This window comes from Podarcis liolepis (assembly GCF_965112155.1).
Source record: "Podarcis liolepis genome assembly, chromosome: 16".
NCBI classification, from domain to species: Eukaryota; Metazoa; Chordata; class Lepidosauria; order Squamata; family Lacertidae; genus Podarcis; species Podarcis liolepis.
This window is the reverse complement of record NC_139567.1, coordinates 27604977-27620200: the sequence shown is the minus strand read 5'-3', so window position 1 is coordinate 27620200 and position 15224 is coordinate 27604977. Positions and strand designations below refer to the sequence as shown.

General features: G+C 43.6%; 1 protein-coding gene across 8 annotated transcripts in view; it reads left to right on the top strand.

Annotated features, from left to right (window-relative positions):
• PRDM10 (PR/SET domain 10) overlaps positions 1 to 15224 on the top strand; it is a 77782-nt gene that overhangs the window by 27419 nt on the left and 35139 nt on the right. For 4 of the 8 annotated variants that reach the window (XM_083479180.1, XM_083479182.1, XM_083479181.1 and 1 more), the window contains 6 exons: positions 3936 to 4073; positions 7110 to 7347; positions 9069 to 9310; positions 10704 to 10907; positions 13523 to 13595; positions 14817 to 14934. In XM_083479180.1, the coding sequence (XP_083335306.1) occupies positions 3936 to 4073; positions 7110 to 7347; positions 9069 to 9310; positions 10704 to 10907; positions 13523 to 13595; positions 14817 to 14934 (1013 nt within the window). Of the gene's footprint in view, positions 1 to 530; positions 619 to 3935; positions 4074 to 7109; positions 7348 to 9068; positions 9311 to 10703; positions 10908 to 13522; positions 13596 to 14816; positions 14935 to 15224 lie in introns of those variants that run through there. The other 4 variants (XM_083479184.1, XM_083479183.1, XM_083479185.1 and 1 more) reach the window with 2 other exon arrangements.

The following is a 15224-nucleotide window of genomic DNA, read 5'->3' as shown; positions in this document are numbered from 1 at the left end:
ATTTAATCTGCCATGGCACAGGAAACGGGATGGTTAAGGTCCAAGGCTTGAGATCCTTTCAGTCCTAAACCACTATGTACAACACAGGTTTGTGGAAGTAGTACTTGAAATGATTTGATAGCTGTGTTAGCGACTTATCAAGTGAGACGATACATTTCAGTTAATATTCTAGAAACCTCTTGTACTATAGGTGTGAACCCACCACTGATTAGAAGACACTAGGGTTTTTTTTGGATGGGATTTCCCCAAATAAATGGTTTGATGCTTTAATGCTTGGCCTCATGCTACCCTCACCAAGCAAAAAGCAGCCGGATTTTGGTGGCTCTGAATTTTCCAGCCTCCCTCCTGACAGTTAAGGGAGGGTTTTTAGCTTCTACGTATTCATACTGAGAGAGAAAGAGAGGTAGCTACCTGGTGGGCTTTTGTGGTTCTTTCTCATCTCTCTCATCTAATCTCCCCTGCTCCCCAACCAGCTGGGGTGATTAGCTGAATGAGATAACTAGAATGTCTCTTTCCTTTTTAGTATGACTTCAAGTGAGGTGCCTTCAGCTTTCCTTGACTGCCAGCTGTTGGGAGGAAGCCTTCAGAGCTCTCTATAGCCTGGCAGTTTTCTATTTGGTGAGTGTAATGTGTAGCCAGGCTGTTGGTCCTAAGACAAAAATATGAGAAGCACAGGCATTTTTTATTTTTAATGGAATATTGTATCTGTACCTCATATCCAGTAAAGCCCAGAGCTCACTTGTGGGCAGTGAACAAGACCTTTGGTGAACTGAATGGACCCAGTCTCTGTTTCAGATCAGGTTCATTGTCATGGGCCCTGCAGGGAGTGGCCTGGCCAAGTCAGGGTGGAGGAAGGGAGTGGTTAGCCAATGATTCTGGGAGAGATCTAGTGGGCTGGGAAGGTCCTTGCCTGGGTTAGGAAGGTCCAGGATTAGGATCCCAGAGAGGGTTTGTGTGTGTGTGTTCTTTCCTGTCATCCTGTCCCATCTCCCTGCTGGTCCCAGGTGGCTCTTTTGATTTCCAAAGTAGTTTCTAGCAAAAGCTTCAAGTATACCCTAAAAAGCATCTTAAGTGCTACTGGTGCTGTGGGGCTTCTGCCAGAGCCCATCAGCAAGCAGATCTCAAGTACTGTACAGGATTGCATCCTAAGAAACATATAATGCAAGGTTAGCTACAAAAACAATAGGAAAATGCCAGCAGTGAAGAAGAGAGGATGTACATTAGCAAACTGTTTAGAAGCATAGTAAAACAAACAAACAAAAAATACAGGTTTATTTTGGAAAAAGAACAACAAAGAAAAACACGCTTAACAGATGCGTGTTCATTGAGCAGAAATAAGAAAGACAAATTTAGAGAATTGTAGCATGACAGGGTTTATTAAGGCAAGTGTCATGAAGAATCATTTTGAATTTGAATCCTTTTTGCTTCAAACACTAAAAAGGCAAATGGAAGCAGTGGAAGGACTGAACAATAAGCTGAAAACTATGAATGATGTTTTAAAGGAAGAAAAGATGGTGGGAAGGATTACATGTGAATTACTGGCAACATACACCTGCTGTATCAATGTTTGATAAAGCTTGCATTTCTTAAAAATGTTAATGTAAGTTTTGAATGTTTTTTTGGTCAAAAATAGAAGAATTGATTTATGGAAAAAGAGAAAGGGGGCAAGAAATAAACACCTGGCCTGGACATGGAAAGGATTGACAAATTGATAGCTCGCTCTTCTGTTAACCAGAAGGTTGGTGGTTCGAGCTCATGCAGGGATGGCTGTGAGCAGGATTCCTGCACTGCTAGATGGCCCTTGAGAAAATAAATTATTATTATTATTATTATTATTATTATTATTATTATTATTATCCCCTCCAACTCTTTGCTTCTATGAAGTTTTTTTGTAAAAAAATAATAATGCATAAAATGTTCACTATAAACAAGAATAAAAAACAATATTCAGGATCAAAAGAATGTTGCATTTAATTTGAAGTAAATAGTGATGGGAGCGGATTCAACACAAATGGTAGGGACGGAATATACAAACAGGCTCATTGTTCCACATTTTTCCTAAACCTATTATTATTAGTATCATCATTGTATATGGTGCTTTACAGAGCAGTATAACCAAAAGAACTTGGAACAATACAATAACTCTGAATTTCACTGTGGAAAGCGAGATGCATAATGAGTAGGCCAAAGGAATGAAGATCTCTCAAACCTTTCAAAGTTGAGACACAGGAGTCCACAGACGACAGAGTCCAATGCCACATATTTGACATTAACCAGCATGACGTGAAGGCTGCAACATGCTACATTCCTGTTCTGTGGTAAAAACAAGATGGCATCCAAGTCTTCCCCTCAGTCCCTTTTCTTCAGGCCAGAAGAAACAAATTGCACCCTGCCTCTTTCTGTGCGCGTGTGTTATTTCAGCAGGCTTGCAGCGGTCAAGAGTAGCAACAGCCTAAACACACACACCCCCTCGTATGCGATGCAGGTCATGTATATTTAACAATGGTGCATGCATTCCTTACGCTGACTGATGATAATAGGAAAAGCATGCAAGTGTCACGAGTGCGTTATCGCTGTATCCTCAGTCCTCTTGCTAAAGGCCCGGTGCAGCCTAGACAGCAGTACTCTTGGCAAACCAAATGTTCCCATGGAGAGATTTCCAGTTTGTTTGTGAGTGGTTATCATTTTATTAGAGCAGCTGCTAGCCCTGCAAGTGTTGCGTGTACCCTCTCCCTGTGAGAATTCCCTGAACTACTTTAGCTGCTAAAATAATAATCGAGGTCCCTGCTGTTTTTTGGGAAAGACCTGTTGAAATCTTAGCGCTTCAAAAGCCTTTGTGTATTCGTCTCTTGATTTCTCCCAACATATGTAACCGGAATGAAACAAGAGTTCGCTAAGGGTGTTTTTGCTTGTAAGCTGTTTTGATACCCTGCAGTGGCAGGTTTTGTGCTGACTCCTCCCTGCCAGCACGCCTGGAAGTGTGCTAATGATGCCTTGTGGGTGTGTGCCTGGCAACAGGGAAAGATCACTCTGTTCAGTCAGCCCCTTTCTACTTTGCTCCCCCCCCCCATTTGTGGTCACTTTATTCCATAAAGCCCTTTGCAGCCATGATTTCCAGCTATGCTGGAGATAAAGCTGAAAAGGCTATGGGAGAACAGCTATTCAACGCTTTAAGGGTTGGCATGTTGGAAAGATTAAATATATATCTTGCAATAACAATTTTCCAGTCCTGGTACCATCTTCTGGAATGGGGTTCAACAGCAGCACAAGCTTTTTGGTCGAAATCAGGCTCTTTTTTTGGGGGGGGGGGGTTGCCACCCCCTTCCCCAGTTATCAACCCAGAGGGAAAGGAGGATTTGTGGAATATGAGATTTGGCAACATGCCATTGTGCACGCCTCGGGCAACTCCCTCGCCCTTCTCAAGCTGGCATCTCCTACAAAGCATTCCACCCTGGGCTGCTTTTCTGACCTGTACTGGATCATTTGGAAAGGCCCACATTAACTTGGGGAAGGGCTATAGCTCAGTGGTAGAGCATCTGCTCTGCATACAGAAGGTCGCAGGTTCGATCCCTGGTATTTCCAGGTAGTGATGGAGAGCCACTGTCAGTGCCAACAGTGCTGAGCTAGATGGACCAGAGGACTGACTTAGGATAAGGCCACTTCCTCTGGTTCCTAACTTACAACAGTTACACAGGCAGCTCCACTGTATTTTTATAGCAGAAAGGAATCTCACATAGGGATGGGGGGGGGGATGTTATATCTGCATTGCCTCTCGAAGTTTTAAATAATTACTGACACCTACCTCTACCCATTCAGACACCTTTCGGATACTGTATTTTGCAACCTAAAAGACCTGGCTTTCAGGACTTGCTGTAGCCAGACAAATCTGAATGATGGAGATGCCACAGGACTAAAACGAGTGCCTGTGATTTTAGGTAACTGTGCTCTTGCCTGCTACTCCTCCTCCTCCTCCTCCTGATGCTGCTGCTGCTGCTCAGAGCATGAATCCCACCCACCTCTCTGTGCTTGCCGACCCCTCAGCGGCTCTGGAGCAGGACCCTCAAGCAGACAGAGTAAGTTGCCAGGTGCCCCATTGCTTTTACATTTGAACTCTCCATTTCATGTCCCCATTAAAAGAAACCAGGACCCAACAAAACCAATAGAAATTTGAGCGTCGGCTTTTGTTGTGTTCATTCGGAAGCCACCTGGAGCCAGGTGTAAAATAGCAGGAGGAAGGGTGTTAGCCCAGAGGTAAAATAATGGCTGCAAAGGCAGCACCAGTTACACACTGCATCGCATCAGCAGTGAACCATATATTAGGATAACCCACAACACCCTACCGGAGTGTTACTATCTGTCTCAATGGCTCTGCTCTCTCACCTACTACTGGTAAAGATTAGATTAGCAGGGATTAGAACGTGGCTTCCTCTGTGGTGGCTCCAGCATTGCAAAATCCCTTTCCCAGTGCCCTGCCAGCCCCCTTTTTATCAGCTTTTGGATGTGACTTGATAACTTTTATTTCCCAAGGTCCTTGTGGTTTGGTTTTAATTTGACTCTCCTTTTAAAAAAACTGTCTGCTGCATATTTCATGTGCTGTATTACTGTTTTATTTCCTTCCTTTTTTGTAGTTAGCCCCCTCGGGGGAACTTGTAAAGGTGGATATAATTTAAAAACAACCAAACTTGTATAATTTATAGGACTAGATAAAATAAGCTGCATATACAGTAAAAAATCTACCTCTGAGTGGCTACGGATTAGGGAATTTAGCAGAAACTCTAAAACTGCTCAGCAGAGTTACACTAAGATCAGGTCAAAAGCAACCAAGTAATATTAATATTTTACAATTAAAGAATAATGAGGCTAAGAGATAATTGATTCATTCATGGCTAGTCATGGTAGATTATTATTATTTAAAAAAAAACACATACAACTGATAATTTAACCAGAAATTCTCACCAGGTAAATTATGCTCAACTGTCTTTTGAACATTTACCTGTGTCAGTACAGAAAGGATTGACAGTGGTAGGCAAGCTGGATTACAGATTGCCTATCTGCCATTGAGGAATTCCTATAAGCGTTCTCAGAACATGGTTTGGAAAATGCTGATGTGCATTCTATACTTTTGCAGTCATGCCACACTCTCAGGGAGTTCTGCTATTTAGTGCAAAATTCAGCATTCCAATAAGCTGTTATAAAAAGCAATAACAGCAAACCCCTGCAGGTTTCTAGTCCTTATTGTTTATTTGTTTTTTAATGTGTTTTTATTAAAGATTTTCTTGATTTACAAAAGTCTAGTCCTTATTGTTGACTGTGAAGATAAGCTTTAAAATAGACATCTGGCAATGCCTTGTGGAATCTCAGAAGGCAGCATTCCTGCAGCTAGTCTGTGGGGACTTCATTCATCTGCGTTCCACTTTATTCTCCAGCTAGGCCTAGAAGAAGTATAGTAAACCAGCATAGGCAGATTTTTATTTGCACCATGTATTCGGATTGAAGAATTTAGCATAATTTATTCAGCTCACAAATTTATTTGTTTGTTTATGTGAAAAAGCAACATTTTGGCTACCTTGACCCAGAATTTGGGTTCATTTTATTTAAATGCCAAATATACATAGCTCTAAGCATGCCTAGCACTGAGGTTTCATTTCTAACTTATTGAAAGACTGTAATGCTTTGTGATGTGTGTGTGTGTGTGTGTGTGTGTGTGTGTGTGGTGTGTGTGTGTGTGTGTGTGTGTGTGTGGCCTTTTCCTTAAGCTCTCTTACAGCAATTCCCTTCCCCCTCCACACACACCTATTATACTGATTTCTGCCTCATCTGCAGTGCACTATGGGCATTTAACTCTTCTCTTCATAGAAAATAAAATATAACACTCTTTAAAATTAGAGCACCCATTGCCCTTAAGCAGTTAGGAGGTTGCTTTTTGTTACAAAGGTTTTAGATTTTAATTAGGTAGTCTCTTAACCGAACCCTGTGTTTTGAGTGCTTCGGTGTTGTTTTCTCTGGCTTTCATGGAGTGAGAAAATTATAGACAGGATCATTTTGAGGGCATATTTTAATGTCAAACTAATTAAAGCAGAAAATGGAGATCCTGGGTGGCTTCACTTGGAGATGGAATAAGGAAAGGGGTAAGCTGAGTTGCAAAAAGCCTTTCTGGGGAGCCAAAGGTTCTTCTGATTTAATGCCGCCTTCTTGCCAGTCTCCATCATTATTAGTGCGCTGAATACTTTTTGCAAGGCTTAATAAGACGTTGGTCTCGTGAAAGCAGGTTCTTGATATTCTCTCACTTTACAGCAAATAGACCTGAGATGGTGGCTTGGCTCAAGATGCCTACTGTATTCATGGTTGCAAAAGCATTTGAAGCCATCTGTTCTGCAATCAAGTGTAACACTGTCCACCAGACTCCTAATAGTTCTGAGATATATTTTCACACACTTAGTAAAGTTCCCCACCTGGCAATTGTCTCCTACGCCTGAACAATGTGGAGAGTGAACTACATGAGATTTGAGCCCACCTGTAGTCAGAAATGTGGCAGTGTCCAATGGCAGCAGGGCAGCTTAGGGAGCAAATGGAAGCCTGTGTGATCCACCCTGCGCTATCCTCCAACACTTCTCTTCTTCCCCTAGTGTCCACTCCCCAAGGCAGCTGCCTCCATCGGCCTGATGGTAGGGCCGGCCCAGCGTGCATCCATTTCAACATTCAACATGGCAGTAGAGGATTTAGCTGCCATGCTGCCTGCCACCCATCTCTCACACCACCCAGTTGTCCTACTTGCTCTAGGCAAAAATTGAAGCCCTGCTTAGGTATACCTCATCTTCTCCAATCTTGAGTCATCCCCAAATAACTTCTACTGAGAACAGACCCATTTAAATGAATGAACCTAAGTTAGCTTGTTTATTTATTTATTTCATAAATTTAGCACACTGCTTGATTGTAAAAACAAACAAAACAAAACTCAAAGCAGTTTGACTTCCCTGGGTCTATTCTGAGCAGGGCTAGCAAGGGGTACAACCCCAGATGCCCCTGGTATTAGCTGAGATATGATCACTATTATTTTCTGGTTTGCTGTTCTGGATCACAGCACATTTTTGCTGATTTCCCCTCTCTAGGTATCAATACCAGTGCACAGCCAAGTTTTGCCTCCTATGGAGGCCGTGGATGAGTCTGGTCCTCTAGAACCTTTGCACAACCCAATAAGTGATACGGAAGCGAAAGAGGAAAATGATGAGGATGATGAGGATGACGATGACGACGAGGATGAGGAAGATGAGGAAGAAGAGGGAGAAGATACCGACATGGATGAATGGGATCCAGATCCACCTCATCCCTTTGACCCAAATGACCTGTGTAAGCATTCGAGGGTGTCTTGTTTTTGCTACGCTTCTTCTTCCTTTCATTGGCTTACCACTGCAATATGGGAATGAACCCAAAGCCATTTCGTTTGAATTGCACTCCAGGAATCGGTACTTGGAAGCAAGGGGAGTGTTGAAACTAGCATCACTGAACCAGAGAAGTAGGGTCACTTGTTGGATTTACTTTGATTTAGTTGAACCCTGAAATCTTATCAACCAGTGCCAGGCACCAAAGACTAACATTTAGAATTAGAGAATATGGGAAGGGCCATAGTTCCATGGCAGGGCATCTGCAGAAGTCCCAGGTTCAGTCTCTGACATCTCCAGGTAGGTCTGGACACAGATCCATGTCAGAGACCTTCTGAGAAACACTGCCAATCAGTGCAGACAACACTGAGCTTGGTGGACTAACAATCTGATTTGGTGTGAGGCATCTTCCTATGTTCCTATTGTTGTTTCTGAGCACATTCTGACTCTAGGAATAGATTTTCAGTACTGGAACTGAGCTCACAGTCCAATCCACTTACTCCTGGTTAGCTTTCTGCATTTGTAAAGGTAAAGGTACCCCTGCCCTTTTTATGGGCCAGTCGTGTCCTACTCTAGGGTTGTGCGCCCATCTCAATTAAGAGGCCAGGGGCCAGCGCTGTCCGGAGACACTTCCGGGTCACATGGACAGCGTGACTAAGCTGCTCTGGTGAGCCAGCACCAGCGCAGCACACGGAAACGCCGTTTACCTTCCCGCTATAAAGCGGTACCTATTTATCTACTTGCACTTAGGGGTGCTTTCGAACTGCTAGGTGGGCAGGAGCTGGGACCGAAAGACGGGAGCTCACCCCGCCGCGGGGATTCGAACCGCCGACCATGCGATCGGCAAGCCCTAGGCGCTGAGGTTTTACCCACAGCGCCACCCGCGTTCTGCATTTTAGCAGCCCAATAAAGATGGGGATAGTCGTTTAGTTGCTACTGTTGTTAAACTATTGGGAGTCAAGAAAACCTTGGCAATCTACTATAAATCACCCAGAGATCTACAAATAGATCTGTCTCCTTAGTCAGCTGCTCGCAGTGGCCTAAATCAGGATCTAGTGCAATGCTACTAGTGCTGGCACAAGTTGCCTCCTCAGCACCAGTGGGGGTGCACGCGAAGAACCATTTATTCATCTGAATTGTGCAGCGGGGTTGTGGAGGGCAGAGGGGAGTGGAAGGCAGTGGAACAAGCCAAGTGGACTGGGGTACTTTCCTCTGAGCTTTTCTACAATCCTTCCCTGTTGGAATCTTTAGGGCAAAGCTCTCTGCATTTAAAGTCAACAACCAGGTGGTGCTGCTTCTCAGGAGAGGAGAAGAATCTTTCCTCCACTATCCCAGAGATCCAACTGATCTGGAGATGGATTGATTCCAACTAAGCCCATGAGGTTGAGGATTTGTGCAGTGGGGACAACCCTTTCAAACAATAGGTGTCCTTTAGCTACTCTGAATGTGGAGGCCTTCGTTGCTAGAATTTGGTTGAGAGTTTCTAGGTTCTGTGCCTCCTGCTTCTAGTATATAAATTAAGGTTACCAGACGGCCCCATTTCCCGGGGACAGTCCCCGGATTTACAAATCAGTCCCCATTGAAGTTGAAAAGTGTCTCATATTCATTGAAAGAAATCTGATAACCTTAATATAAATGGGATGTGGGACTTTGTCATGTATTCCTGTCCTTTCCAATTATGTCTTTCAGGGTGTGAAGAGTGTAATAATGCACACCCCTCAGTTTGCCCAAAGCATGGACCCTTGCACCCGATCCCAAACCGGCCTGTACTGACCAGAGCAAGAGCCAGCCTTCCCTTAGTGCTTCACATAGACCGATTCCTGGGAGGAGTGTTTTCCAAGCGGCGCATTCCCAAGCGCACACAGTTTGGCCCTGTGGAAGGACCCCTGGTGAGGCAGTCAGAGCTTAAAGACTGCTATATCCATCTAAAGGTAAAGAGGCACCACGCATTTGCTGTGCAACCGACATGTTTCGAGACACGCATTTTGTGCAGTATAGTAATTTCCCTGGAAGGAACTCCAGGGACTCGCAAGAAATGGGATCAACATGACTATGTGATCATACACATCCAGTATGCAGTGCAAATAGAGGAGAGGCAAGACATTTCATGTAGTTCCGGAAGCATCTTGGCGTTCAGTATGCAGGAATCCCACTTCCTTATGGAGAACTAGCTCATAACGATCAGGAGCAACAATAAGTCTTGTGCTAAATAAAAGACTGATTGTTGTGGCATGAGCTTTAGAAGACAAGAGCCTACTTCATGAGATACACAAAGTGAAAACAATGGGCATAAATTTCTGTCTATGTGTAGATGCATGGGTCACTGACACACAGAGGTATTGAAATCACTCTGGTACTTGGAAGTGAGAGTTCTATAGCCTCTTTGGGTTTCAGTTTTCGGGGCGGGGGGGACTCGCAGTGACAGCAGGAAGCATAGATCTCTGCAGACGGAATTCAAGTTTCATTTAATGGCAAATGTTAGTGATGGGACTGAACTTCAAATCAAGGGACTTCAAATTCCAGCTGTTCAAAAACACCTCCTTTGCAAAGCTTATGTCAGGTCAGGGCCAGCCCCTTCCAGAATTAGGGGCCACCTCAACTTGCATTCATTTTTGCCTCCTCACCACAGCTGACCCCATCCATGACTTAAACTTGGGGAGGACTGGTCAAGCAGCCTCCATCAGGCCTTCCATGGTTGTCCCTTGGGTCATGGCACCCTTGAAAGTGTTTGTGTGTTGTGTGTGTGTAAATACACATACATATTATTATTATTTATTTGTATGTGCTAACTTGCCAAAATTGTGTATTTGTGTGTGGATAGATAGACAGATAGATAGATAGACAGACAGACAGATAGACACAATATATGCACGTGTGCTCACACAAGCAGAGGCCCAGTGCACTTTAAAAAATGACTGTTTCGCAAGATGACTTCAAAAAGTTGAAAGCATAGATTGCGTTCTTGAATCAATCAGCGGAAATAAATGACTTGAGATAAAGTAATCTATACTAAGCCCACAGATGTAAATGGGTTCAGGTATACTCAGTCCTGCAGGTTAACACAACTTCACCTGTGAGATAATAACTCTTTGTAATGACTTCACCAACCTAGACTATGATGCAAGCTAACAAAAGCTGCTGACAAATCTGCCAGTCTTCAGCAGCTTCATGCTCTGTCTGCTCTGTAAACCTTTTTTCTTCTTCTAATTACCCGGATTCCTGATGCAAACTGTTTCTTCCATTGTGGACACAGCAGCCACATCTCACTGACCTCCTCTGTTTGTGTGTGTACGGTTATAGATAATATATTTTATCTTGCCTTAGGTGTCCCTTGACAAAGGTGACAGAAAAGACAGGGGTCTGCAGGAAGATCTCTGGTTTGAACTGTCTAGCGAGGCTCTTTGCAACTGGATGATGTTTGTGCGGCCAGCCCAGAATCACCTGGAGCAGAACCTGGTCGCCTACCAGTATGGACACCATATTTATTACACAACGATTAAGAACGTGGAGCCCAAACAGGAACTCAAGGTATGGAGCAACCCCCATTATATAGCTTCTTTTTGCTGAGTCAAATGGCACAGCTTCGCAACCTGCTAGAAGGGTTCCCTACTACTCAGCAGAGAGATAAAGCCTTAGGGCTTGATTCATTCATTCATAATTCCCATGGTTCTTGTTCTGAGATGTCTACCCTATCTGTACAACCATGGCATTCCAGGGTATATGGGCGACATGTTCTATTGTCTGTATTGAATCACTATAGGATAATGAACCTGCCAGAAATAACAGCCCATCTGATCACTTATGCTGGAAATGTGGGTCAAGAATTCTTGATCTTGCTTGGGTCTGTTGACTGTCAGTTCACTCCAACCACCTTGAATGTGAAAGCAAATTGGAGGTTGAGATGAGTCTGATATCATGCACCTCCTGTATGCACTGAAGCATTTTGGTTTACTTTTCATTCTTTCTCCCTTTCCCCCTTTGAGGCACTTTCCCCTGCCCGCCCATGAATGGGATTGGCTTTTCTCAACTAATGGGGCACCATTTACTTCAATCAGCGTACCTCTGAGGTTTTCAGTTTGGCCTGTGCGTGTGATAATCTGACTTTTCTGCTTGTGATTCCAATCACCACAAAGTTATTTTTATCCCATGCTTAAAACAAATCAAGTGGAACTTGGAACAGTTGGGAGAATAGCTTTTTATATTAAGCTTACAGCTTGAGATCTGGAGGGCAGTCAAAAGATGAGTGCCACCATCTGGGCTTTTCCTGATTCTTGCCTTCTCCACTTCCTTTTCTGCCTTGTGCCTTAATCCTGCAAGTCCTTGAAATGTGCAAGATCTTGACAGGACCGAGAAGGAATCTGTAGTGTGTGATCCAGCACCGGCTCTTGACTTACCCACTTCCTCCCTCTGTCCACAGAATACGAGCCAACTCCTAGGGGCTGAGGTCCCTTTGCCCCCAAATGAAATATTTGAGGGCCCTGTACCCCCCCAAAAAGATAATGGGCATTGCCATTCAAATATTGTGCATGTGTCATGTCATGTGAACTATTATGTGGGGCAGGGTTTACTTGCCTCCCCCCCGCCCAATATTTTATTCAAGTTGGCACCCCTGGTCCATAGGATGGTGGAGATGATGCTGTGGACTACACACACACACACACACACACACACACACACACACACACACACCTCATTTGACTTGTCCATCTGGACGTGTTCCGGACATGCCTTTATCTTGTTTTGAACCCTATAATGCATTACGCAAGCGCAGCCGCTAGAATTACAGTTAGTGCTGTTTTATTGTTTTCAACTGTTTTTAATGGTTTTACTGGAGAACACATGAAAGATGTAATCCAAGACACAAAAGAGAGTCATGTATTCTCCCCCTTCCTCCTCACAGTATAACTTATGGCATTTTGGAATGTTCTTGCCCCTCCTGCCGTACTTTCACTATTGTGACAATCAGTGAATGAGGATTTGTGATTAGAGTCGAACCACTCAGCCACACTGTCTGTGCAACAAGATGAAATAAATTGCTATAGTAACAGCCTCTTCAGAATATTCATGGCTCGGCACACTTAAAAGGCCTCTTGACACTTGTACTAAAAAAAATCACTTTTGGAGCTACTAAAGACATGTGTACTTGAATTTATCTCTTTCTCTTTCATGTCAGTGTCACCCATGTATAAAATGAATAATAAAATGCTAGCTGATTCAAGTGAGCGCCAGTGTGGTGTAGTGGGTAGACTTTGTTACTAGAACTCCCTAAGATCCACTCACTGGAGCCTAGTACAAACAGTATATTTGGAATTATATAATCTTGAGCCTGTGGATTTTCTTTGAGTACCAGAATTGAACTTGCAGTCCTTCTGCACAAAAAAATTACTCTTGCTTACCCTCATCCCAGCTTTTCATTTTATTTCAGCTGTATAATTTGGGCAGCAGGGGTGGGTGGAATCATTTTGTTGTTGTCATTGTTAAACAATTGGGAGTCTAAAATCTTTGCAGATCTACCAGTAGATCCTATTCCACTGTCTGCCCAGACGTGTTGTAGTGAATTGAGGTGGGACACGGGTGGTGCTGTGGTCTAAACCACCGAGCCTCTTGGGCTTGTCGATCGGAAGGTTGGCGGTTCGAATCCCCACGAAGGAGTGAGCTCCCATTACTCGGTCCCACCTCCTGCCAACCTAGCAGTTTGAAAGCATGCCAGCGCAAGTAGATAAATAGGTACCAATGTGGCTGGAAGGTAAATGGTGTTTCGTGTGCCAGAAGCGGTTTAGTCATGCTGGCCACATGACCCGGAATGCTGTCTGTGGACAGACACCTGCTCCCTCGGCCTGTAAAGCGAGATGAGCACCACACTCCATAATCACCTTTGACTGGACTTAACTGTCCAGGGGTCCTTTACCTTAGTGAACTGAGTGTCAGACTTGGATCAAGATGACAAGGCTTGGAGTCACTGCTCACCCAAGAAGCTTTCTTAGCAATGCTGAGAGGCCACTATCTCTCAGACAAGATGGCCTCTGTGTATGCTGCCCTCAATTCCTTGGTGGAAGGGCAGGATATAGCTGCAATAGACAAGCAGTTAATTTTTTAGATTCTCCAGTGAAAATTCTAATTAATCCCATGTGAATTTGCTGCAGGTGTGGTATGCTGCTTCGTATGCTGAATTTGTCAATCAGAAAATCCATGATGTATCCGAAGAGGAAAGGAAAGGTATTTATCTCCTTTTTACTTTTCCAGTTGATTGTTTAAATCATAGGGTATATTGCAGCACTGAATTAGCACTAGCAGGTGGAATTTTGCATGCCTAGCTCCAGATAGACTCAAATTGGATCTAGGTTAAGGCTGCATTGCCAAATTTTGTTTGTTGTTAAATATGCTTCTACATAATTAGTGGTACACATTAAAAGAGGCTGCCTTTTATTGATGCACATGGTAATAGCTGCTGTTGGCAAACACGGCCTGCAGTTGAAGTACCCCACAAAATCCCCCTTTTCGTTCCCATCACTATGATGGATGGTGCACAGACACTATCAGATTGAGTCCTTATGCAAAAAAGGAGCTTGAAAACAAATATAAGTTCTAGTTGCTTCATGGAAAGATTGATAGAAACGAAACCTCAGAAATCTAGTCTGATCTACAGACTGAGCTCTTCCCTGTCTGTGATTCCCTATGGTGCAGAATTTGCACTTACTTTAAAACAAAAATTCAAGCATCTAGTTCTCATGATTGAGATAGGTTTGAAAATGTGCTGATCCTGGGTTCAATCTATGCAGTTCATGTATATTTCAAGCAAGTTGTGCAGTAACTATATTCAATTGGCTGCTAGTATTTTCCAAAGCTGCAACAGACAGGAGCAAAGACCCTGCTTGATTTCCTAACATGCCTTCTTTCATTCCAGGCATGTCCTCCCACCCATTCCCATTCCTACTGTCCTTGGTAGTCTTATACATTTAATTCCTGTCCTCTCCTGGCCAAAAATCCCATATGCAAAAAAACCCCCAAACCACCATTGAATTCAGAGTAAAATATTTAAACTGAGTGAGTTTATGCAAAATAAATGTTGTAGGAGTGAATAATTTATTTGGAGTGCAGAATTTAAGTTACAGCAACAGCCAGAAAGGCTTTTTCCAGTAGGTAAACTACAGAGCAGCTGAGCACTTCTGTAAGGTGTAAGAACAAGAGGGAATGTAGATGTAGTATTCCCTGTCTTCTTATAATCTTCTCTGTCCTTCTGTGTTCCTAACCCATGCTTAGAGGGGAATAAAATACAGACTGTGAGCAAAAGGTGTGTAGAACATATTCCTTAGACATTCTGATCTCTGTGGCCCCCTGAAAGTACAGAGGATGGAGGGGGGAGTCTTTGGTAGAAATCTGAAAAGCTTGGTGGTGTCTGAAGTTTTCCTTATCGACTGGTCTAACTTGAAAATGCAGTTCTCCGAGAGCAAGAAAAAAACTGGCCATGTTATGAGTGCAACCGACGGTTCATGAGCTCAGAGCAGCTCCAGCAGCACCTGAACTCCCATGATGAAAAGCTGGATTTCTTCAGCAGGTATTTATAAGTGTGCAGAAGCTCAGCTTTTCAAAGCTGAGTTGTTCCCTGCAGGTTCTTGTTTGAAAGCACATAGAGAGAGAGAGTTTGATTTCCTAAGAAGAATGTACAGAGACTATTTTCTCCTGAATGTTGTGTGCCACAATCTCCTGAGCTCAAAGGTGAGAGCCCCTTTCTCCAGTAATGGGCTGGATTGCTCTTGTGCTACGTAGAAGTGAGTGGGGCACATTTATGTATTGCAGAGGTTCAAAAGGTCAGGACCACAACCAGTTAACCAAACGGCAGAATGG